The 26,055-nt window shown below is 43.0% G+C and overlaps 1 protein-coding gene across 7 annotated transcripts in view; it reads left to right on the forward strand.

The window, feature by feature from the left end:
- The first annotated feature begins 10,986 nt into the window (after positions 1 to 10,986).
- The window catches only part of Mtmr12 (myotubularin related protein 12), a 76,100-nt gene continuing 61,031 nt past the window's right edge, over positions 10,987 to 26,055 (forward strand). For 5 of the 7 annotated variants that reach the window (XR_012449201.1, XR_012449202.1, XM_020180522.2 and 2 more), the window contains exon 1: positions 10,987 to 11,201. Coding sequence is in view for 3 of the 7 variants with exons in the window: in XM_020180522.2 (XP_020036111.2) it covers positions 11,121 to 11,201 (81 nt within the window). In the remaining 4 variants the exon portion in view is untranslated. Of the gene's footprint in view, positions 11,202 to 11,295; positions 11,582 to 11,968; positions 12,065 to 26,055 lie in introns of those variants that run through there. The other 2 variants (XM_074077669.1, XM_074077672.1) reach the window with 2 other exon arrangements.

Here is a 26,055-nt window from a genome sequence, read left to right on the forward strand (position 1 = left end):
CATGTGGACAATGTACCTGTTTAGTTCATCCTCTCCATTGTTCTCCCTCTTCCTCCTCTCTCTTTTTAAAATGACTTCCTCAGGGTTCAATGTTGCATATTTATTCATGTGTAGAAAATACATCAACCAGTCAGGCGCCGGTGGTTCATGCCTATATTCCTAGCTTCTCAGGAGACAGAGATCAGGAGGATCACAGTTAGAAGCCAGCCCGGACAAATAGTTCATGAGACCCTATCTCGAAAAAAATCCATCACAGAAAGGGCTGACGGAATTGTAGGCCCTGAGTTCAGGCCTCAGGCCCCCCCAACCCCCCCAAATAAAACAACCCATCAGCCACATTCACCCTCCTTTACCTAAGTCTGCATTTACCGCCCCTCCGTGAGGCCCCTCCCATGATGTGACCGCCCGTCCTTCATTGTTCACTGGGGTTTTGCCTTGGTCCTTCCAACATCTTTAAACCCTCCCACTGTTCTTCCGGATTTTCAAGCCATATTCATCCCAGAACAAAAGATTCTTTCAATGTCATCTTCTCTCAAATTAGAGAATCAACAGCCTGAATGGATGCCACCTCCCTTTTCCCTGCCCCATAGTGTTACCGGAAAAATGACCTTGAAAGTTGCCTCAATTCCTGTGTCCAGCAGGAGAATTCAAGCGAGATCCAAAGATCCAGTAAAAGTAATAGTAAAGTTTATTAGGAAAGGATTACACTTTCAACAGACCGAAAGTGAGTTGTCTCGAGAGTGAGAGCAACAGTGTCAGGGGGGAGAGACAGAGAAAGAGAAACATTTTCTATTCCCCACTCAGGAATTGGGAGCAAAGACTTAAAATGGTAGTCTCCCTCTCCTAGTCTTATACTGGAGAGTTGGGGGGATACACGCGCTCAAAGGGAATGGGGTCTGGGTGGCTGAGATGGCTTTGGACCCTGTGGTGATTTTGTTCAATGCCTTGTTAAGAAAGACATGAGTAATTTGCTGGTTCCCTAAACTTTCCTTCATCTAGCTCTTAGGTCTTGATGTTTAGGGTGTGGATTACTCTTGGGGAAAGAGTGAATTAAGCTTTAGGGTACTGGTAACTTCAAAGCATCCTGTGATAGCCCCTGGACTCTAGCTAAAGATTTTAAATAGAAATTAGTGAAGTTGGGAAGTTAAATTAAAATGTTTTTTTTTTTCCTGTGTGACCACCACTTATGTCTACCTGCTACCTGTCAGTAATACCAGAAACTCTAAAACCTAGACTTAATGCTTTCATTTCAGTTAACATTCCAGAAAGGATAACACATTATTTTTGTTTTGTGATATGGCCTTCTTACAGCTGGAGGAGATGTAAAACACTAAACTGTATTTGTTGGAAATGTAGGCCCCAAAAGTGACCACATAGAGAGGAGTGATCTGGCCAAGAGATTCTTTATTGCCAGGTGGGAGAGGGAGACAGCAGAGAGAGAGAGAGAAGCAGGTAGGGCAGGGGCTTAAATACCCCTCAGTGGGATTCAGCATGATCTGATTGGTTAGGATCTTATGGTTCATGCTGATTGGAGGTTGGGGCAGAAGGAGGATTCAAGCTAGACTTGAGGCACAACGTGACCCTGGGAAACAGAAGCTTAAGGGTGCAGTAAGAACCAAAACCCATCGGCGCCATTATTGCCAACAGTATTAATTTTAATAATTTGAGACATCAACAATTTTCTCTCATTTCTCTGTCCTGGAGATCATCCCAGAATCAGATCTGGCGATCTTGACTTCTGTTATCCTGGACTAAGTCATGAGACATCTAAATAGGGAGCCAATCAGAGTAACAGGTTTTTCTGACTTCTGCCTCCTCCTGGCCTCTCTCAGCACACACACGCACACATGCTCATGTGCGCCTCTCTCTTGATGGAGAGGGAAAGTTTGTGAGGACCAGATTGCTATCCATGCACTTACCATCTGCCCCCACGGTTTCCCCATAGTCTGCGGGACTCTAAGTGGCACCCTGCATAGGACTTTTGGAATGTGGTAAATAGCTTGCTGATCCTTATTTCAGCCCACAGACATAGAGTAGGATGGATTTTTCAGAAACTTGCTTCTGTGTCTCCCAAGTGAGAAACAGAAGATAATTAGGGGAGAGAGTCAAGGTGCAGGCAGAGGAAATGAGCTCACCTAATGGAGGATATGGTGTAAGCTGCCAAAGAATGAAGACTTGGCCCCGTCTCTGAGGAACCACCAAGCCAGCAAGTTGCCCAGGAGCAGAAAGGAAAGATGCAGGCCCAAGGGATCACCCTTTGGGCCAAATCCCTTTCCTGTTGAGGAACAGACAAACCGTGGGTCTCCAGTCAGGGAGATGGCACCCCCATGTCAGGCAGGACTTTGTACACCCCTGGAACCTCTTATTCAGCACAGAGGATAAAATAAAGACTGAAGCTCAAAATGAACTGGGACTGCTTTATAGGACCTAAACTGGGTAAGACAGAGCTCAGAAATAACCAGATAGGTTGCCCACATCAAACTACTGTGGTTTACAATCATCTTCAGAAATCACACTGTGGTAAGTAAACCCGAGGATGCCAACAGCACGGTGATCCTGGGTGAGTTATTTTATTTCTCTGGGTTTTGTGACTACTCCCTCTTCAAAAGGAGTTCCTTTCCAGCTCTGAGGCGGCCACCAACTGGCCCAAGCCCTCCGTCTTGAGGTAGCTGTGGCCCAGTAGTGTGTCTTGAGGAAACCTGGTGTCATGAACAGAGAAGAAATGGGCCCAACTTCCTATTTTAACAGTTTCCTTTATCCAGTGTTGCTAGCTGTAAGGGAGAACTTCCCAGGCTGTGCTGAGACTACCTTCCTGTCACCACTTTTTAAATAGCCCTGTAGAGGGCACAGTTTCCTTGTCCCTGAGGTTTCTGTGTGTCAGTGAAGTCCTGAAGGCTTGTCCATCCATCCCACAATCTAGTCTAAGCACTGAGGACAGTGCTGGAGAGAATGTGTCAAGCACAGCTGTTTGTGTGTGTGTGTGTGGGGGGGGGAGACTTCTGACTTCAGTTGCTCCCACCATACCTCTGAGGAAGAAGGAAGAAGACAGAGGCATGGACTTACTTCAGTTATTCTCAGACATAGTCAAGTGAATAGGGTAAGGCACCATACCAACTCTTCTTTTTTTTTTTTTGCAGTACTGGGGTTTGAACTCAGGGACTACACCTTGGGCCACTCCACTACCCTTTTCTGTGATGGGTTTTTTTTTTTTTTTTGAGATAGAGTCTCTCGAACTAGTTGCCCAGGCTGGCTTTAAACCCTGATCCTCCTGACCTCTGCCTCCTGAGTACATAGGATTTTAGGCACGAGCCACCAGTACCCTGCACCACACCAACTCTTGATGCTTAGAAATGCAGAAAAGCCAGGTGCCAGTGGTTCACGCCTGTAATCCTAGCTACTCAGGAGGCAGAGATCAGAAGGATTGCTGCTCAAAGCCAGACTGGCCAAATAGTTCATGAGACCCTATCTCAAAAATACCAGAAAACAGGCCTGGAGGAGTGGCTCAAGTGGTAAAGCACCAGCCTAGCAAGGGTGAGGCCCTGAGTTCAAACTGCAGTACCATAAAAAAAAAAAAAAAGAAATGCAGAAAAGGTCTAGACTATTTCCAACAATCCCTAAGGAAGATGTCAAAAGAGGCCTTGGCGTTGGAAATAGTCTCATTGGATGGAATGATTTGAGGACTTACACCAAGACAAGCAGAGACAGAAAATAGCAAGACCTTGGTAAAGAATCTTGTTTTAAAATTCAAATTTAGCAGGCAGAGTGGCTCAAGAGATAGAGTACCTGCCTAGCAAGTATGAAGCCCTTAGTTCAAAACCCAGTACTACTGGAAAAAAAAAAATGACTTCATTCTCTCTGGGCTCTAGTGGCTCACGCCTAAAATCCTAGCTACTCAGGAGGCAGAGATCAAGAGGATAGCGGTTTGAAGCCAGACAGGGCAAATAGTTCTCAAGACCCTATCTCAAAAAAAACCCTTCACAAAAAAGAGCTGATGGAGTGGCTCAAAGTGTAGGCCCTAAGTTCAAGCTCCAGTACCATAAAAAAAAATAAATAAAATTCAAATTTAGCTGGGTGTGGTATCCTATAATCCCAGCTACTCAGAAGGTAGAGACCAGTAGGATCATTGTTTGAGACCAGCCAGGGAAAAAAGTTAGTGAGACTCCATCTCAATCGACAAGCTGAGCATGGTGGTACACATCTGTGGTCCCAGCTATACAGGAGGAATAAGTAGGAGGATTATAATCCAGATCAGCCCTCGGGGAAAAACTCCAGACCCTATCTGAAAAATAACTAAAACAAAAAGGATTGGGGGCATGGCTCAAGTGGTAGAGGTCCTGCCCAGCAAGTGTAAGGTCCTGAGTTTAAAAATCTAGTACCACCACCACCAAAACAACCTTCAAATTTAAGATATTTGAGTCACTTACTATAAAATGGTTAATATTATTTTATGTTTAGTCTAGATAATCATTCTCATGATTCAAAACCCACAGGTAAAAAAGGGTATAACAGTGAAAACTCTTTTTTCTCAATCTTTTCTCCAAATTCCCAGTTTCTCTTTCTAAAAGCAGCCAATGTCATAATTACCTTTTTTTGTGAGTGTGTGGTACTGGAGTTGAACTCAGGGCCTTCACCTTGAGCCACTCCACCAGCCCTATTTTTGTGAAAGGCTTTCTGAGATAGGGTCTTGCAAACTATTTGCCCAGCTGGCTTCAAACCATGATCCTCCTGATCTCTGCCTCCTGAGTAGCTAGGATTATAGGTGTGAGCCACTGGAACCCACCCATAATTACCTTTATATCTACCCAAAGATGGCTTATGCACATCTAAAGAGAAAGGCAGAGTGGATGTGATGGCACACTCCTATACCTAGCAGTTGGCAGGCTGAGGCTGGAGGATTGATAGTTCAAAGCCAGCCTGGGCTGAAAGAGTCCTTTATCTGCCCCTTTTTTATTTCCCACAAATTATAACTACTTTACTGTGCATACTGTTTTTCCCCTTTAATCACTTAGGATATCTTGTTTCTCAATCATTTCCTATTGCTATCGGAGACTGAGTAACTTTAAATAGCTCACTGTTCTGGAGGCTTAAAGTCCAAAATGGAGGCAGTTTCATGGTTAGGCCTCTGGTGAGGATCTGATGCTTGCAACCATCCAATCACCTTCCACTAGGCCTGTCTCTTCAAGGTTCCGTGCCACCTCCCAACATCTCTACACTGGGGACCAAACTTTTAACACATAAGCTTTTAAAGGACAAGCCACATACAAATTGTAGCACCATATAAGTGCAGTGTCATGGTATGTACCTGTAATTCCATCACTTTGAGAGGCTGAGGCAAGAGGATCATGAGTTCAAGGCTAGCCTGAGCTACATAGGAAGAACCTGTCTCAAGAACAATCAGAAAAAAAAAAAAAAGAAACAAAAGGCACCATATGAGTTAATGCTCTAAACATTTTATATTTAACTTATTTAATCCTCACAACAATCCTATGAAGTACATGTTAATAAATGCTCATAACACTCATTTTGTAAGTGAGAAAATTGAGGTCCAAGAAGACAAATTCTTCATTAAATGTTACACATTGGTAATTGCTAAAGACAGAACTTGAATCCAGGCAATCTGACTCTAGAATATTTTAATTTAACTAAATTTTACAGCCTCTACCTAAAAAACTTCCTCATTCTTTTTTATGGCCCAATAATATCCCATTATACGCCAGGTGCCAGTGGCTCACGCCTACAATCCTACCTACTCAGGAAGCAGAGATCAGGAGGATTGAGGTTTGAAGCCAGCCCAGGCAAATAGTTCTGGAGACCCTATCTCAAAAAAATCCATCACAAAAATAGGGCTGGTGGAGTGGCTCAATGTGTAGGCCCAGTACTACAAAAAAAAAAAAAAAAAAGAAAGAAAAAAAAATCCCATTATATGATTGCTTCATAATTTATTCAACCCATTCGTACTGATAAGTATTTAGGCTGTTTCTAATCTGCTATTAGAAAATTGCAACAAACTTGGATGTAAGCATGTATATTTGTAGGATTATTTTTCCTTATTATTTATTTAGGATAATTTTTAGAATTGAAATTCATTAGACAAATTTTAATAGACATTCCAGAATTGCCTTCCTTTCTGCCCGTCAAGTTCTCCTCACATCAGTGATGGGTGAGAATGCCTGTTTCTCCAGTCCTCACAGTGCTTTCACTTATACTGGGGCACCCAGTGGTCAGTGCTGTGCTGGTTAAAAAGGAGCCCATCCCTGCTCCTGAGAACTTCCAGTCTTGCTGGGCACTGGAGAGGAATCCCAGTGGACCACTGGTAAGTAAGCCAAGCAGACCATTAATTTGTGTTTTGCCAAAGACAGAATACAGATCCCAAAGAGTAAGCCTGTCAAGCCTCCTACCACATGACCAGCTTAGGTTGTACATTTTGTGAAACAGTAAGAATAAATAATAAGCCTGGAGTGGCAGTATGTGCTTGTAGTCCCTGCTACTGGGGAGGGTGAAGCATGAGGATCACTTGAGCGTAGGAGTTGGAGGTCAGCCTGGGCAACATAGCAAGTCCTCACCTTAAAAAATTAATAAAATAGGGCTGGTGGAGTGGCTCAAGTAGTACAGAGCGTGCGTAGGAAGTATGATGCCCTGAGTTCAAATCTTAGTACTGAAAAAATAATAACAAATAAACAAAACTCCACAAAGTCTATCAGGCTCTCATATTCTGGCATCACAAGATTATGAAAAATCCAAATGCTTCTTAATCAAGATCTATTCCTCACCCCCTTAGAGGAGAGTTGAAGACTATTGCAGCAGGAGGATAAGGAATTTTCTGTTTCCAATGAAAGAGGAAGTCAGTCTGAAAACTCCAGACCATTTGTTAAAGCTGAAATTTGGAAAGCGGTCATTAAATAACACATTTACTATAGGACTTGAAAAAAGTGTACATCTCTCCCTCTCTGTCTGTCTGTCCCTGTCTCTCTTTTTTGTAAAGACTGGGGTTTGAACTCAAGGCCTACACCTTCAGCCATTCCACCAGCCTTTTTTGTGAGGGGTTTTTTTGAGATAGAGTTTCTCAAACTATTTGCCCAGGCTGATTGTGTACTGCAATCCTCCTGATCCCTGCCTCTTGAGTAGGCAGGATTACAGGCATGAGTCACTGGCACCCAGCCCTAATTTCCTTTCTTACTGCCCCTTAAAGAAAGTGTGAACTTTCAGGCTGGAGGTATGGCTCAAGAAGTATAGTACCTAAAGCCCAGAGTTCAAACCCCAGTAACCAGCCCCAGGCTGGCTTGGGGAAATAGTTTGTGAGAACTCATCTCCAAAATAACCAAAGGAAAGTGAACTGGAAGTGTGGCTCAAGTGGTAGAGTGCCTGCTTTGGAAGTGCAAAGCCCTGAGTTCAAATCCCAGACACAACAAAAATGAAAAAACGAAACTGTGAGCTTTTATCACTGAGGCAAAACTGACACTGGAAACATGGCTTAGTCTATACTGCTATAACAGAATAATGACCTTACCTGGTCTTTTTTTTTTTTGGGTGGTGCTGGGGTTTGAACTTAGGGCCTATACCACCTTGAGCCACTCCACCAGTCTTTTTTATTTATTTATTTATTTTATCGCTTTTACATTTTCTTACATGGGTATACATTGTTTGGGCCACCTCTCCCCTTACCAGTCCTTTTTTGTGATGGGTTTTTTCGAGATAGGGTCTTGGGAACTATTTACCTGGACTGGCTTCAAACCTCGATCCTTCTGATCTTTGCTTCCTGTGTATTAGGATTTCATGTGTGAGTCACTGGCGCCTGGCTTAAACCTGGTCATTTTTAAATAATAGAAACTTGTTTCTCAGTGTTTTGGAGGCCAGGAAATTTCAGATCAAGCACCAACAGATTTTGTGTCTGGTTTGAAGGTGGTTCTGTTCAAAGATGATTGATGCCTTCTTTGCTGTGTCCTCTCATAATGGAAGGCTAGGAGGATTTTCTGATTTCTCTTATAGGAAGGCTAATTTCAATCAGGAGGGCTTCTCCCTTAAGACTTAATTACCTCCTAATGGCCACACATCCCTTAATACTATCACATTGGTGATTAAGTTCAAACATAAGAATTTTATGGTCTGATATATTCAGACAATAGCAAAATAGCTGACCTTTCAGTATTTAAATTTTTCTTCACTTGTTGGCTACAGTTTTCTGGAAATGCATGGTTCTGGAGATGGTGTCAAGTTTCCAGAATCACTACATCACAATCTTGACCATAAATGGTGCTGACGGTTGGAATAAAGGAATATTTAATGCCGTATGGGTTGAAAAGAGGGAAATTTGCTTGGTGAATTTCTGTCAAAAGCCAGTATTTCTGCAGGCACCAGTGGCTCACGCCTGTAATCCTAGCTACTCAGGAGGCAGAGATCAGGAGGTTTGTAGTTCAAAGCCAGCCCAGGCAAATAATTCTGCAAAACCCTATCTTGAAAAACCCTTCACAAAAAAGGGCTGGTGGAGTGGCTCAAGGTGAAGGCCCTCAGTTCAAGCCCCTGTACTAAAAAAAAAAAAAAAAAAAGCAAGTATTTCTGACCCAAAGATTGGGCCAGAAGTTGAAAATAAAAACAACAAAATCTTCCGTTTCACAATTTCCCACAGCTGATGGATGAGGAACCACTTTTCTTCACTTTCTACCATTCCTGAAACCAAGTATATTATGTCCTGCTTGTTGAGAGAATAGCCATCACTCATTTGCTTCTTGCAGTCTACCAGGCCTCACCTGGAACAGCTTGTTTATTTCTTTTCTTTTTGTCTTTTTCTTTCTTTGTGGTTCTAGGGTTTGAACCAGGCTTTTTGTGCTTGCTAGGCAGGTGCTCTACCAATTGAGCCATGCCCCCACCCCTTGTTTTTGTTTTTAAGACAGGGTCTCACTTGTCACCTAGACTGGCCTGGAACTTGTTATGTAGCCCAGTCTAGCCTTGAATTCATGATCCTCCCACCTCAACCTCTTGAGTGCTGGGATTACAGGCATATGCCACCCCACCCAACTTCATTGCCACTTACATTTTATATTTACTTGAAGTGGACTTGGGAAAGGGATCACATGAAGACTGGGTCAAAGGCAAAGTCACTGATGATACTACTGCTCAGCCTACTGCCTGACATTTGAAAATTTAATCGAAAAAGTTTATCAGCTTTTTCCATGAGGCTGAATTCTTTAGATCTATGTCCTGTCTTATTCATCTATCTGTCTATCTATCTATCTATCTATCTATCTATATTTTGGCGGCACTGGGGTTTGAACTCAGGGCTTCACACTTGCTAGGTAGGCGCTCTTTCCATTTAACCCATTCTGCCTGCCCCATATTCATCTATTTTATCTATGTTTATCACATGCTTAGTGCCAAAGGTGGAGTTTATTTATTTATTTATTTCAGTTCTGGAGATCCTAACTCAGGATCTTGTGCATACTAGGCATCTGTGGAATGAACTTTGGCCCCGGCCCTTAAAGGTAGAATTTAAATGAATTTTATTTGTAATGTTGGCTAAAAATAAGTTTTATCGCTAACTTCAGAGAGTAGATAAAATAAGTCTGTTAAGGGCTTTAGATAGCCTACTTCTGTTACAAACATGATCACTCTAACATATGCCTTAGAGCACATTAACACTTGATGTCTTTTGGGCCAGGCTAACCTCACTCAGAATGATGTTCTCCAATTCCATCCATTTACCAGCGAATTATAACATTTCTTTCTTCTTCATGGCTGCATAAAATTCCATTGTGTATAGATACCACATTTTCTTAATCCATTCGTCAGTGCTGGGGCATCTTGGCTGTTTCCATAACTTGGCTATTGTGAATAGTGCCGCAATAAACATGGGTGTGCAGGTGCCTCTGGAGTAACCTGTGTCACAGTCTTTTGGGTATATCCCCAAGAGTGGTATTGCTGGATCAAATGGTAGATCAATGTTTAGCTTTTTAAGTAGCCTCCAAATTTTTTTCCAGAGTATGTTCTCCCTCATATGTGGACATTAGATCAAGGGCAAACACAATAAGGGGATTGGACTTTGAGCACATGATAAAAGCGAGAGCACACAAGGGAGGGGTGAGGATAGGTAAGACACCTAAAAATTTAGCTAGCATTTGTTGCCCTTAACGCAGAGAAACTAAAGCAGATACCTTAAAAGCAACTGAGGCCAATAGGAAAAGGGGACCAGGAACTAGAGAAAAGGTTAGATCAAAAAGAATTAACCTAGAAGGTAACACCCACGCACAGGAAATCAATGTGAGTCAATGCCCTGTATAGCTATCCTTATCTCAACCAGCAAAAACCCTTGTTCCTTCCTATTATTGCTTATACTCTCTCTACAACAAAATTAGAAATAAGGGCAAAATAGTTTCTGCTGGGTATTGAGGGGGTGGGGGGAGAGGACGGGCGTGGAGTGGGTGGTAAGGGAGGGGGTGGGGGCAGGGGGGAGAAATGACCCAAGCCTTGTATGCACATATGAATAATAAAATTAAAAAAGCAAACAAACAAAAAAAAACCACTTGATGTCTCTCCTCTCGCTCTTCCTTTCTCTCTCTACTCCACTGAAAATATTAAAGTTTGAACATCGTTGATGTGGATTTGTAACTCATATGGAGAGATTCCACTCATCGTACCTTTGGACACTGTATTCCAAAGCTACAAGTAATTGAAGAGATCAAAGATGCTGAAGAACTGCTCACAACAGAGTGACCAAGGGATCATTGGGCGAGGGCGACATCCTCGCTCTCCAATCGCGGGGAAGTCTGAAGAGAGCGCTCTCTGGATTGGTTAGAGGGTGTATCGCTAGGCGTTCATTCAAATAGGGGCTACTGGCCAATCAGAGGACACCTGGGGGCGGGCTTTGCCTGTGTCTGGAGGCGAGTCTCCGCGGTCAGACTCGCCTTCCGCGAAGGGAGGGGGCGTGGCCTCTGGCGGCGAGTTCCCGGCTGGTGGGCGGGGCAAGCGGAGTCAGCGGCGGAGCCGGATGCGGGCGGCGCCGCGGCCGCTGCGGCCCTAGGGATGGGCGGAGCCCCGGCGGCTAGTGCTGGTGGCCGCCGCCGCTGCCTGAGCCGGGGACCGAGCTGCAGCCTCTGCTCCTGCGCTTCGTTGCTTCCCAGGGCGGCGGTATGCTGGCGAAAGGGGTAGTCGGCGGTAGCGGGGGCACCAAGGCGCCCAAGCCCTCCTTCGTGTCGTACGTGCGCCCTGAGGTGAGAGGGCGCCGCGCGGGCTGGAGCTGCCGGGGACGGAGGCGCCGGAGCTCTGTTCCCGCCTGGACGCGGGCCGCGGGCTCTTCCTGCCCGTGTGCGGGGCGGGACGAGGCCGCAGGGCGCCCCGGGACCTCGGACAGGCTGGGGCCGGGACCCCGGGCGTAGCGGGCAGGTGTCCGAGCGCAGGGCCTAGATCGCTGCTGCGGGCAGAAGGGACCGGAGCCAGGAAGGTCCTGCGGGCCGGGACGCCTCGGGGCACACCGGAGGGGACCTGGGGAAGTGGCACCCCTAGGAGGGGAAGAGCTGCGCGGTCAGGACCCCAGCGGTGCCCCGCCCAAATCTCGCAGCTCGGTGGGTCTGCCCGGCTCTGGACTGACTCGGTGAGTTTTGAGAGCTCGCCTGTCCCCCCTGTCTGACCCTGAGTGCCATTTGATGCGGCTGGCGGGATACGGTGTGCCACCTCCCATCCGCGCTGCGGGGAGAATGTGGGCCGGCCCTGGCTCAGCCTGCCTCCGCCTCTCTCGCGATCGCTCTTCTCCTTTGATCTCACCTTCTCTTGCAGGCCTTTTGCAGTTTTACTGTCAAGTTCATTCATTCAGAAAATACTTTCTGAGCTCCTCCTGTGTGCCAGGCGCTCTTTTAAACGGTTACGATACACGTCAGTGAACAGAGCAAAGATCTCTGTTCTCTGGAAGCCTGTATGAGGGAAAGAGGGAAACTAGGTAAACCACAGAAAAAATATATGTCAATTATATGGCATATTAGAAGATAAATATGGGAAAGAAGGACACACCCTTATCATCCTTGCAAAGGTGGAACTTGAGTCAAGACAGGATGTGTGGGATCCTGGAAGAGTGGTCCAGGTAGGAGTCCGGACAACCCTGTGAGGTCGCAGAGAAGTGGGGCAGTTTTGGAGGCTTGGAGGAGCGTGGAGGAAGCCAGCTTTTCAAGACCAGGTGGGGAGGGAGGAGGTTGGAGGGATCTGAACTAGGCCATGAGTCATGAACAGTAGCTCTGCATTGGTACCTAGTTTGGATTTGTGAAGGTTTTTCCTTGCCCTTCTCGCCAGCATTTTAATCAGCAACGGGCAGAAGCATTATCACATTCATTATCTTCGGATGTCTTCCCACTTTTCACTTCTGTAAGATAGAGACAGGTGGGTGTGCATGAGAGATCAGGGGCCTGGGGCCTGCAACCTTGGTATGTGTATCTTCAAATTCAGGATGAGTGTTTTCTCCAGTGGAGAGTACTTTTGAAATGAGTCCTATTTTTAACTCTGACTTTCAAATAAAAACCACTTCCTCTGTTAGCACTTGATATGGAGTCAGGGTCATCTTAAATTTTCAGCAGGCTTCCTTTGTATCTCATGTAAATAATGTGGTCAGTTTCTTTGTCTTTTTTTGATACAGCCCTGGTTGAAGGGCAACTGATCTTTAACCTTTCCTCTTCAGTGAGATTAAATTTACAAGTGGCAAGTCTTCAGAAATGTGGCCAGAGTTCAAGAATGTTCAAATTGTTCATCCAGCAAATACACATGTTGTAATTAGACATGTTTTCACTCTTTGCCCACAGAACTTAATGTATTTCCTTTGGTGGATAATTAGGGAAGGGGAGTGGTTCAGCTCCAAAATAAGCTCTCAGTGGTCACATTTTGCAGATCTTTATAGTTGGCAGGTTTCCCCCTCCCCATTAAAATAATTCCATGCAGATTTTGTGCTTCTTTATTGCATTTTGACACTAAAAATATTTTGTAACAGGATAAAGCTCTCACCTAAATTGTGGCTTTTTAAAATAAATGATAAAGGTAGGAGGAAGTGAGAAAGCAATTTGTTTTTAAGTATGTAGCTTTGTTAGACATCACATTATGGGAAATGCATATGAGCAGCATTCAGGCAGTGCTTGTGTCTCAGAGCCTCTTGGCCCATCCAGTTGGAGGAGTCCTTCTGAATACTTTTCAGAAAATGGTATCCACTACTCTCCTTTCCCTCCTGTGGCCTTTGTGTATCTTGCTGTCTTGCGTTGTGCTTGATAGGCAGGCGGTCTGCCTCTTTAGTCATTCCACCAGGTGCTCCCCCTTTTTTTTTTTTCTTTGAGGGTACTGGGGTTTGAACTTAGGACCTCACAGCACTTGCTAGGCAGGTGCTTGAACCACTCCACCAGCCCTTTTTTTGTGTTGGATATTTTTGAGATAGGGTCTTGAAAACTGTTCGTCCAGGCTTGTCTCGAACCTTGATCCTCCACTGCCTCCCAAGTAGCTAGGATAAAAAATAGGAGCCACTGGTGCCTGGTGTATTTGTTATTTTTGAGGAAGGGTATCCCCTTATGCCCAGATCAGCCTGATCCACAACCCTCCTATTTGTGCTTCCCTACATAGCTAGGAATGACAGGTGCATTCCCTGCATCCAGCCACTGGATGAGATGGGGGTCTCATCCAACTTTTTATCTGGGCTGACCTCCAACTATGATCCTCCCAATCTCCACTTCCCAAGTAGCTAGGATTACAGGCTTGGGCCATCATGCCCAGCTGCTATCACAGCACTTTGCTTCTTCCTTTCTTCATTCCTCCCTCCTTTTCTCCCTTCCTCTTTCCTTCCTTCCTTTCTTCTTTTTTTTTTGTTGCACAGTGTTTGAAATTGAACCCAGGTATGCAAGTGCTTTACCACCGAGCCACATCCCCAACCCTATTACTTCTTTCTTTATATGGCTTTTGCTAGTTGGGAAATCCATTTTTCATTTTTTTTTTTGGCTGGTAGATGACTGAACTGTCTTATCAAGAATCAGCACTTTGTGTTACAAAAATACTTAACAGGATAAAGTGTTTGCAGATGATGTTGTTAAATATCATGGGCTATTTTTTCTTTGCGATCAGAAAGAATTGGCATTTGCCGGGTGCTGGTGGCCCACACCTGTAATCCTAGCTACTCAGGAGGCAGAGATCGGGAGGATTGCAATTCAAAGCCAGCCTGGGCAAATAGTTCAAGAGACCCTATCTCAGAAGAACCCATCACAAGAAAAGGGTTGGTGGAGTGGCTCAAGGTGTGGACCCTGAGTTCAAGCCCCAGTACTGCAAGAAAAAAAAAAGAAAGATAATAGCTAACTTCAACTTTTTTTTTTTTTTTTTTTTTGGCAGTACTGGGGTTTGAACTCAGGGCCCCAGGCTTGTTAGGCAACCACTCTACCACTTGAGCCACTCTGTCAGCCCTGTCTTGTGCTGGGTATTTTTGAGATAGGTTCTTTAGAACCATATGCCTGGGCTGGCTTCAAACCTCAATCTTCCTGATTTCTGTCTTCCAAGTAGTTAGGGTTGCAGGTGTGAGCCACTGGTGAGTGGTATAACTTTAACTTACAATTAGATCTCTGCCAGAGTAACTTGAGCTCTTTTATCATTGATTCTCCTGAGTCAGCAAATGTGCAGGTAAAATCCTGAACCATAATTTAGGACCTTTGGTCATATTTTGTAAAGTGCTCAGATACTGCTGAGTGAGAAGTTGATTGTTCTGAAAGTTAGGGTGAGTGGAAGGGAGGAATCTGGGGCCATGTTGGTACTGGATGGCTTGTACCTGAAAACATCTCAGCACCTGTATCCTAGCTCAGCCTCACGCACAAGGTGCAAAGGATGTTGCTCGAGGTGCGCAGTTGACTTGAGGGTGCTGAGCTTTGTTCCAGGGAGGGATCTGCTTATAGTTTTATTATTAGACCCATCTCTCATGTTAAAATAAAACACCTGTTTGAATTATTATGTGAGGAACTGTGTTTTTTGTAGAAAAATAATAAAGATATAAAAAAATTTTTTTTAATTATAAATTTATTAACTTACAGTGTATCCTAACCAAAACATATAATATGTATGGGTATGTGTGTGTGTATGTATGAGCGTGTTTTGCCAAAATGGGAATAATACCGCCAATCATTTTGTCATCTGCCTTTTTCACCAAAAGTATGTATTGTAAACATCTTCCCATGTTAGTTGTTAAATCACAGCATCATTTTTAATTAGACCTCTGTTCATCAACAGAAACACACAGTGTTGGGAAAGGTTAGGTAGAACAAATAGCCACAGTAGCTAATCTTCAGATGGCTCTCTACTTAGATCCTGAATGACAATTCTTACTCTTTAAAACTAATCAATCCTCTGTTTAGTTACTTTGAAAATAAAAGCACTGGTTTGGTAATTTATGATTAGAAATGTTTGCCTGGTGCAATGGCTCAAGCCTATTAATCCCAGCCACTCCGGAGGTGGAGGTTGAGAGGACTGAGGTTCAGGTGCAGCCGAGACAAAAATGAGGCTCTATCTGAAAAAGAATCAGTGCTGAAAGGGCTGGATACTGGCTCAAGTGGAGAGAGCCTGCCTAGCAAATAGGAGGCCCTGAGTTCACCCCCTAGTACTGAAAACAAAACAAAAACAAGAAGAAACCATACCCTGAAGCTCTCCCTAAAGGACAATTAGGTAGTCCTTAGAGAAAGTTCTATTAACAAGAATCCATTCCATTGTGATAGGAAGCTAAATGAAAGCTTCCGGGTGCTTGTGTATTCTTTAAAACTGACCTGGAAAATTTAAGCTTTCAAAGTGCGGGTCAGGAACTGGAGGAATGGCTCAAGCAGTAGAGCGCGTACTTTACAAACATGAAACCCTGAGTTCAAACCCCAGTTCCACAAAAAAAAAAAAAAAAAGAAAGTCGAGCCTGTACTCATTTTTTGTGTGATATTCCAAATATGGTTAAAATGTACTTTCTAATGGAGTTTAGGCCAGTGTTTGGCATAAATGTATTAGTAATAGTTACCATTGTACCATTGGTTTATTTTGTGGGTTTTTAGTCTTGGAAGAGAATGTAAAAATAAGCTACTCTTCTTCCATTGTACACATGTGGAAACTGAAGCTCTATAAGGTTAAATGTTTTGCCCAGGAGCACAGCAGAATTATAGATAAGAACTACCTCCTAAAGAGCCAGAGGCTAGTGGCTAAGCCACACCCACAGGAGTGCAGGAACATTTCTATCTAGATGTGAAAAGAATTTTCTTGAAGTTAGAAGTCACTGATAGAGATTTAACAGGCCATCAAAGGACATTAAAAGTTCTTCCTAAAATAATCACTTTCTTAGCTGTGGCTTTAGCCTCATGAGCTGTCCAAAGCTTCTGCTTTTTCTCTCCTACATGTGCTTCCTGTGGCATCTCCCTGGGTCAGATCCAACATCACACAACTTCTGCAGATGGAGCATCAGAAGGCATCATGAGGCTTTGCCAAGCAACACTTCCTGCAACCTGATTGAACAGCTACCCCACCCCTAGCCATCATTTTAGAGCCAGATACTCCTCTGTACACCACTTGCATCTACAATCAGGATTATTGGGGCTGGGGGTGTAGTTCAGTGGTATCGCTTCATGGTTAGCATGTGCAAGGCCCATGGTTCAATCTCCAGCACCAAAAAAAAGGGAAAAGACTGAGGGGCTAGAGGAATGAGGAGGCTCAAGTGATAGAGCGCCTGTCCACAAATGCAAGGCCTGCATTCAAAAAGTTGTACATCTGTCTCTGAATATCCTCAACAGGATGATTTTCTGGCCCCAAAATCTTTGCGATTCTGGGAATTGAACTCAAGGCCTTGTATTTGCTAGGCATGCCCCCTACTACTGAGCTATGCCTTCAGTCCTTTGTTTTTATTATGTTTTTGAAATAGGATCTCACCAACCTTGTCTAGGGTTGGACTTGAACTCCTGGTTCTCCTGCCTACCCCTCTAGAGTAGCTAGGATTACAGACATGCACCACTATGCTCTGCACAAAAATCCTTTATCATAAGGTAAAAAATGCGTTCCATATGATAAAGTCAATGTAATAAAGTTGCAGTTTGGAAGTTAGAAAAATAAAATTATTCTTAGCTATGGTACCCTAACCAAAGCAGTGATTCCATTTTTTAAGTTCATCTATGAGAGTTTATTTCATGTAGTTGCACCACTCATAAATGTTGCTAAAAATTACCAGGTTGCATGTGCTTGCCATGTTTGAAGGTGGTACTGTTGATGCATATTGATCCAAATACATATACATATATATATATATATATTTTTTTTTTTTTTTTTCAAACTGAAGTTTGAACTCATGCTTGCTGGGCAGAAGCTCTACCACTTGAGCCATTCTACTAGCCCTTTTTTGGGAGGGGGTGGGGACGGGAGTGGAATTTGAACATAGGGCTTCATGCTTACAAAGCAGGTGCTTTATCACTTGAACCACATCTCTAGTCCATTTTGCTCTGGTTATTTTGAAGATAGGAGTCTCTCAAACAAGTTGCCCAGGCTGGCCTTGAACCTCAATCCTCCCTTCCTCAGCCTCTCAAGTAGCCACCAGTGCCCAGCTAGAGCATATTATTTCTGAGTTTTAGCAGCAGGGAATTGCTCTCTTGTTTCTCATCAGTAGGTTTGAACCCTTTGACAAGAGACATATGAATTAAGGAAAGGGCCGAAGCAAGTCCCTGACTTTGTTAGGTTATGCTTATGATAGGTACTTGCAGTAGGTGAGACAGATAGCAGAGGTAGATTTTCTGAGTAGATGGGGGTTTGATTAAACACACCTTCAGCTACATTGCTAAACCAAGGTTGTCTGAGTCCAACATCCTGACTTTACTCTCACTGAAGTAGGTTTATTGGTGAATGGGATCTATATAAAAATGTTTTGTCTTCAGAAGGAATCACTTAACATAAACTTCCTCAGATAAATTAGGGAGTAGGATTGAACTGGGATATTCTTTTAACCTCTAATCTTCCATTGCTTTGAGAGGAAGAAGAGAGTAAAATTGGAGATGGGTTCTAGGAGTGAATGAGTCTATCAGAGGTGGGAGTACCCTTGGACCTCACCTTTCCTTTATTTTTCTCTGCATATCTTGTGGCTCACAAATCTAAGGAAAGCAAAAAACTTGTCAGTAGCTCTTCATACTAGCCAAGAGTGAGGCCATTTCCTTTAAGCCTCAGTTGTTTTCTGCTTGAAATATGTGGGTGATAATAATGCTCACCTTATGTGATAGGTATGTGTGAATATTTATGACTGTTAACTGTGATTATGAATGTAAAGATCTTGGCAGGATAAGCCTTCACTTGATATAGACTGGTACTGTTATTCAGAAGTTGGTCAGAGTCATTGGGATGGTTTGTAAAGTGCTTAATCATTAATCTTAGAGTACAAAAATCTTTCTTAGCTAAGGTATTAATAAAAGTAGATTATTTTGTTGTGGTGATTGTTGCCATGGTATCATGCCAGGAAAGTGCATTGTATGGTAACTCTTTCTTAGAATATTTTTCACTATCTCTGAAAGTTTCTTTTCCTCTTTTCTTTGTTCCTTTATACATTTGAGAATGATTTGATTATATTTAAAATTCTAGCCTAATGAGAACACTTAAATCATTAGCTTTTTTCATTATTAACATTTGGCCTTTGACATTTTGCTACTTTCATTGTGTAGACTTATTTTTCCTGTTCCCTTATTTCTATGGGCCTCTCTGTCAAAGGCCGTATTTTGTCCATTGATCACATCTGTCCAATGACTCATTTAAAATGAGTGAATCAAGTAAAATCATAATTATCCAAAGTAAAATAAAACTATCTCTGGGAATAATAACTTTATTTCAAAGACATTGTGAGACTGTATTGTTTTGGTTTCATATTTAAATACTTTTCTCCAAATAATATAATTGATTTTCCCTCTTGTGTCCTGTCCTTCATCATTTCTTGTAGCCCATTATTTTAAGAAGGCAAGTTGTTAAGAGGTACATGCTACCTCTGTTGTTTGGAAAAGGAACCACAAGACAGCATGGCTGAAGTATGGCTCTAGGCAAAGAAGCTTTGGCCACAATGAAGTCTTATCTTTCTCTTGGGTCACATTGCCAGCCCATATCAGAAAATGGTCCTGAGCTTATTAGTTTTTCGCTGCTTTGCTTTCTTTCTTTCTTTCTTTTTTTTTTTAAATACCTGAGAGCAGTCTAGGGCCAGCCTGGGCTACCCAGTAAGACCCTGTGTCAAAAAAACAAAACAAAACAAAGCAAAAAACAACCCAAGAATACCTTGAAGGGAGTAAACTGAGTTTTTCAAATAAAACAAATCGTACTATGCTCCTGTCTTTTCTCTAGACATAGAATTGAATCCCTTAAGAAAAACTTGGGCAATGTGTCTCAGCTTGAGAGATGTAATGATTCTTTTCACTCTTGGTTTCCCTGTGAGTGTGTGCCCCCTATCTAAGCAAACTACTAGGAATAGCACTTTCCCCAGTGGGGCAGTCTGTGGTGGTGAGCACTGTGTTAAAGGGGAGTCTGGGCCTCTGGTCCTGGGGATGAGTTGTTTGGCATCAGCAAATACCTCTTTTATTTCCAGGTCCTCCTGGGCTGTGCTTCATGATTATACCTCATGCCCTCTACTTCGACCCCAAATACCATCTGTTGGCCCCTATTTTTCTTCATCCCATACCTACCTGCCTGCCTACCCATCATCTTTCTGCACCCTACCCTGTACCAACCCAGCTTGCTTAGCTTAGCTTAGCTTCAAGTTTACTTGCCTACCTAATTCTTACATTACTTTTTTTCCTTTTCATTCTAATGACCACTGTCGGTTTCCTGCTGAGTAAAAACATGTTAAAAGGGTCACAAAAGAAATCCTAGTATAGCCCAGTAGTGTATTAGGAATTCAGTAAATATGACGATGACCTTAGACATGGGACTTCACCTCCCTGAGACCTCTTCTTTCCTGTAACATGTAGGTAGGTATCTTCTCTGCAGACTTATTTTGAGAATGAGAAGAAATAAATCATGTATACTCAGCTCAGGACCTGATGTGGCAGATACTCAACAATTCTTGATGCTCTTATTATTATTGATAATAACATGAACTGGAAGATTCTTTATTTGAGCAACATTTATGTATACCTTCTATTTGCTAAACACTGGGTTAAAATTAGGAAACCAAAGAAATAGTGTGCACTTGGGAGCTTCACATTCTGTTGGAGACACAGCAGATCACCAGATGGCTCTAATGCACAGAGGTAGGTGCTGCCTACTTAGAGTGAGGCATGCCCAGAATGCTCCAGAGCACAGAGGAGGGCCCACTGCATAGCATCTGCTGTTGTGTGAAAGCTGTGTAGGATAGAGAAAGGTCAGCGTTAAAGCGGGATTTGGTGTGGGAAGGAGTGAGATAATGGAACACACAAGCAAGAGGGACAGCTCATAGATGTGTTGGGCCTGGATGGCTGGAGCATCTGTCCCCATCTTTATACATTGTCATGCATGACAATGACAGAGAAGTCCTGAGGAATAGAATCCTAGGGGTGCCACTAGGACATGCAATAGTATTTCAGGATTCTTTCAGGGCTCCTTCTTTTGTAACATGCTGCTTTATTATTAGGTCAGTTTGGCTCTCAGCTAGCCTGGAGGCACCTCCTTATTTGTCCCCTGCTTCCTATTGTCTTTTTCTGCTCCAGGGCTTTTGACTCTTCCCAGCTTTAGCTAAGCTAGAGTTTATAGAGCAGTTCTGAGGGAGGTGGTGGATGGGGAGGCACAGATGGAAACACCATGTGTTTCTGCAGCTGTCATTAGTCACATCCCTTAGCTTAAATTATAAGGCAGTGACAGCCCCATAACTGCCACCTGTCACCTTTCTTAAGGCACTTTATACACATTCCAACATGACCATCTTTACTTTCAATATAATGTGGTAGTGAAGAACATATTTTTTGAATGAGACAGAGCACTGCTACTTGCTAATTGAATTTGGGCTGGATATTTACATTTTCTGAGCCTTAGTTTCCTAATCTGTGAAATTGGAATAATAATCATAGTGGCTAGTCCATAAGGTTGCTATTAGTCTTACATGAGGCAATCCATAAAAACCTGTTAATACAGTAACTGACATGTAATGTTAATTGTTTGTTTATTGGTGCTGGGGATGGAACCCAGGGCCCTGCCTATGCTAGGCAATTGCTTTATCACTGAGCTATACCCTAACTCTGTATTGTTAATTGTTGTAGTTGCTGTTAATCCTCATCACCTCAGATGCTGTAGGTATGTGTGTGTGTGTTTGTTCATGCATTTGTTCTTTGGGCCACTAGTGCAGGTCCTGATGGTAGCTAGACTTGACCTGTATTCCTTTCTAGCATCGTCTTCCATTGCATTCCCTAAGGCAAATGTGTGGAGATGGGAAGGAGGTGCCAGGATATTGTGGAAGAGAGTTTGATTGTGGTAGTTTAGCCACTTGATGGTGACCTTAGAAATGGGACTTCACTTCTTTGAGACTTTTCTTCACCTGTAACACATGGAAAAGCATCTTCCCTGCAGCCTTATTTTGAGAATAAGAAGAAATAAACCAATATACCCAGCTCAGAACCTGAAATGGGCCTTCTGTCTTGTAGGACTATGCCATACTCACCATGGCCATCATTACTGTGTACCCAGAGGGCCTACCTTTCTGCAGTTTTCTTTTTCAGTGACTAGGTTCAGGATTTCCTTTGGGTTTTGGCAGTGTGGTAAGTACTGGGCTGATACTTCCAATTCAGCTTGGCTTCCCTCTCCTTTCAAATCAGCCTCCCCAGCTTCTGCCAGCAGCACCCCTCTTTCCCTAATCATCCATAATCCAAATCAGTCACAGTCCCCAGGGTGCCTTTTGTGAGGGCTTCTGGCTGGGTGTCTTCATTTGTATTGCCACCTTACCTGTCTAGCACCCTTTTTTGTGCCTGAGTCCACCTACTACAAGAGCTTGACTTACCTCTCTCCACTTTCATGGCTTCCTGTTTGTACTACCCTCAGATCCTCTGCATACCATGGGACTTCTGGTGAGTGCAGCCAGCATTCATGCTGTCATTTCCTGACCCAAGAGCCTACCCCTTACACTCCTCCTGCCCCTTACACTAATCCAAATCCTAACAAACTTTCAAGGTTCACCCAGTATCCCACCTGCTTCTGTTTTTGATGAAAAAACATTAGCTTGGATTTAGGAGGCCTGGACTCTGGCCATTTCTTTTTCATGTGACCTTGAGTTCTCATTACCTATGTGTAGATAATTAACCTTCCTGATCTACAGAGTTTTCAAACACTTTTTGTTCAAGGGGCCATTTAAAGAATCAGGTATGCAAAATAGCTATAAAAAGTTTAAAAAAATAGATTCAGATATGCCTGAAGGGTGGGGAAGGAGACACAACAGTCATCTGTATTTTTTTTTTTTTTTCAAGTAACTCATCTTTTCCCTTATCCCCTGTTGAGAACTCCTCTTCCAAATAAGCAATCATATGGGAAACAGAGAGAGAGAGAGAAGCAAGTTTGAGAGGTTCCTGGCCAGGCAACATTAGAGCCCTTGCCCCTTCACCTCTTTGCATTTCAGAATGCAAAGGAATGAAGACTTTCCTTATAACTGGCATCTCCTTTTTTTTTTTTTCTTTTTGTCTGTGGTGCAGGTTGTTTGCAACTCTGTTTCTTAGTGATGCAGTTGAGTATGTTTTCTATCCTCCTTGTATATAACTGCTATATTTCTCTGGGGCTTGTTTTTCCAGCAGAGCCATAAGCTCCTTGAGGTCAGGGTTTTAGTGCTAGCCACTCACTATGGCCTTGTTGATCTCAAGGTGGCTTTAGCGAGGGCTAGGTAACACATGGCACCTACCTATTCCAGGAGAGGACCTCGGAAGATAGCTGGTAGGAAGAGGCTCTGTTTTATATCTCCTGGTGAGTGTGTTTTCAGAAGTTCAGGCTGAGAACTATGTTCTCATTACATTAAACGTGTAATGTAATGTAATCTTGACTCTACTCAGGGTCTTTTTTTTTTAAACTTTAATAATTTTTTTTTTTCCTGTACTGGGGTTTGTTTCAGGGCCTCACACTTTGTAGACAGGCGCTCTACCATTTGAGCCACTCCCAACAGCCCTACTCTCTTTATGCTCCACTAATCAGCTTTGGCTTTAGGTGCTTTGCCTTAAAATACTCTTTTTGCCATATTCCACTAAGGTGGAGTTAGTTGTTAAACCCATGACTTGTGGATGTCTGAAGCCCAGTTGTTCCCCTTGGTGTGTCTCTGGTTGCCCTTTTGTTTCCATATTTGCAGCTCCATAATCCATCAAGGGCACAGACCTTCTTTGTTGGGTGTGGCTCACAGACAGTAAGATAACCAAGACAGTTAATTATTTGGTGAGGTCAGATATGGGTTACAGGCTTACACTGGTATGTGGGTCTTAACATATCTTATCTAACTGGAATTTCTTACTAGGGAGAGTTTGATAATGCCTAGCTAGGGTGATCCTTGCTAAGAAATGTGAATGGGTATTGTTTTCCCTGCCTTCAATAAATGACGAGTTGTCAAAACAGAGTAAGAGCTTTACCGTGCATCCTAGTGAGCAATTACTGTCTTCGTTAAAAACAAGCAAACAAACAAACAACCTTAAAGTGTGTGTGTGGGGGGGGAACCCCAGCAGACCTGAATGTGAAAGAAAAGATTTAGAATGGCCACATAATAATTAGTATTGCTTAGCTGTCAAAATGATGCACTGTCAAAGTTTGTTGCCAGTTTCCCTGCCCTGAAAACTTATTAGAGTTAAAAGAATACTCAGTGGTAGTACTTTGTAAAGGAAAAAGGTTTAGGATTGGTGATTACCAAAATATTTATTTTGGGGGGTGATGACAATGTTCTCAAATTGATTTTGGTGATGGTTGTGCAACTCTGTGAACGTACTGAATACCACCTCAGTCCCTTATATTATTAAACTGTTTAAATGGGTGAATTGTATGTTATGTGAAGTCTGTCTTAAAGTTTTTACAAAAGCTGAGGTTTAAGGATCAAGAATATAATGTTGGTGTTAGGATTCCTGATGAGTTATGGCTGTGCTGTCTGTTTAGCTCTGTGAATCATGGACACATTGTGTAACCTATTAAAGCTTCCTTAGCTGTACAGTGGGGATGAAAATACCTTTCAGTATTGTCAAGGTAAATGACATAGGCTATGTGAAAGTGGACATAATAAAAATTCGAACAAATTCTATTTTTATGTGTTTAAGTTAGACATGTATCCTTGCACATAATTGATTCTTAGTCTGAAATGTTCTCTGAAGTTTCCAGCTAGCCTTGTGAAATGAAGATTTCTTATGGCTAAGAACTAACTTGCATAATGAGTAAATAGCAGAGCACTTAAAGACCAGGTGTGCAATTATCTGTTATGTGGTCTGTTACCTTGAGACCAGACAGAGGTTGTCAGTTAGCGTCTTACTGCATGTCTGCCTCTCTGGCTTTGGATGCTGTTCTCTTGGTTTATTATTAGAGTAATTGGTGCTTGTAACTACCATAGGTGGAGTATAGTTAGTGGAGTAGAGTTGTGGTCAGCAGCAAAGCTGTTATCTGGTTCTGTTTCAGAGTTGGGAGGCTTGGGGAATGAGTCTGCTGGCCAGGCTATCTCTGAGGGAGCCAAAACCCTCTAACCAGAAGCTGGAACCAACAGCCCTGGGAACCAGCTCCAGGAAGGAAATCCTATTTCAATTTCTAGCTCCCTAGAACTGGATAATGGATGAATTCATTCAGGCTTTAGTCTGTATCCTTAGTGAGATGACATCATACCTAGAAGTCTGACTTTGAATATGCCGCTACTCCATCACTGAAACTAGAATGTTTCAGAAAGCCAGCTAAAGTAGGAATGTGACAATAGTTTGGTAATATCTGGCATTAGTCATATACATAGTGTGTTAGTGATATTATAATAAATATCTGAGATATTCAGCTTATAAAGAGAAAAACTTTATTTTTAGTTTTAGAGGGTACAGCCCATAATTGGTTGGCCTTGCTGCTTTTGGGCCTTTGGTAAGCAGCACATCATGGCAGTAGTGTGTGGTGGGGCAAAACTGCTCACCTCATGCTCATGACCAGGACAACAAGGAGAGGAAGGGACCAGGGTCTCACATTCCCCTTTAAGGGCATGCCTCCGGTGACCTAAAGACCGTCTAGCCTCATTTCTTAAAGTTTCCGTCATCTCCCACTAGCAGCAACTTGGGGAACCAACCATCTTCTAACACATGGGGCCTTTGGCCATATTCTAGATCCAAACTATAGCACTTAGAACTTTTTTTTTTGAACAGGTTCTTGCTGTATAGCCCAGGCTAGCCTTCAACTCCTGATTCTCCTGCCTCCTCCTCCCAAGTTCTAGCATTACAGGAGTGCACCATGATGCCTAGCTAAACTTAAACCTCACAACGTTATTTATTTTGCATCTCTGAGAACTGAATCCAGGGCTTCCTGCATGCTAGGCAAGCACTCTTCTACTTGAGCCACAACCCCAGTCTCAGGACTTAGAAATTTTAAATAGAGCTGTTTCTTTAATCTCTCAAGAATTATGCCTCACATTGAAGAATATTACCAGGATGAAGAATTGTTTATCTCTTTGCATGTTTTCATGTACATCTTTCATTGACAATCTACTATCTGTCAGGAGTTACATGCTAGGAATTGAGGCTAAAAAATCCATAAAGGTACAACCTAAGCCCTCTGCTTTCATCATTAATTGGCAAACAGATTAGATAGGAGATTATTACAGTACAGTATGAAAGTGCTATAAAGGAACATACACAGAATGTCATTTGGGCATCCAGAAAAGGGGTTCCTCACCTTTCTGCTAGAAGAAGGTTGGATCAGAAAAAGCTTCTCAAAGGACCTGCTTTGTGCTGACAGTGTAGACAGGGAGTTGGGTGGATACAGTAGGTGCCCTGGAGATCACACAGAGGCAGTGAGACTTTGACAGTCATAGGAGCGTGTCAGGTGGCAGCAGGAAGTGGTAGATATGGACACATGCAGAGCTGCTGAGAAAGCAGCGTGCTGTATGTGAGAAGCAGTGAGTAGTTAGAATGATTCCCATCTCTCTGGCCA

Source organism: Castor canadensis, chromosome 6, assembly GCF_047511655.1.
Source record: "Castor canadensis chromosome 6, mCasCan1.hap1v2, whole genome shotgun sequence".
NCBI classification, from domain to species: domain Eukaryota; kingdom Metazoa; phylum Chordata; class Mammalia; order Rodentia; family Castoridae; genus Castor; species Castor canadensis.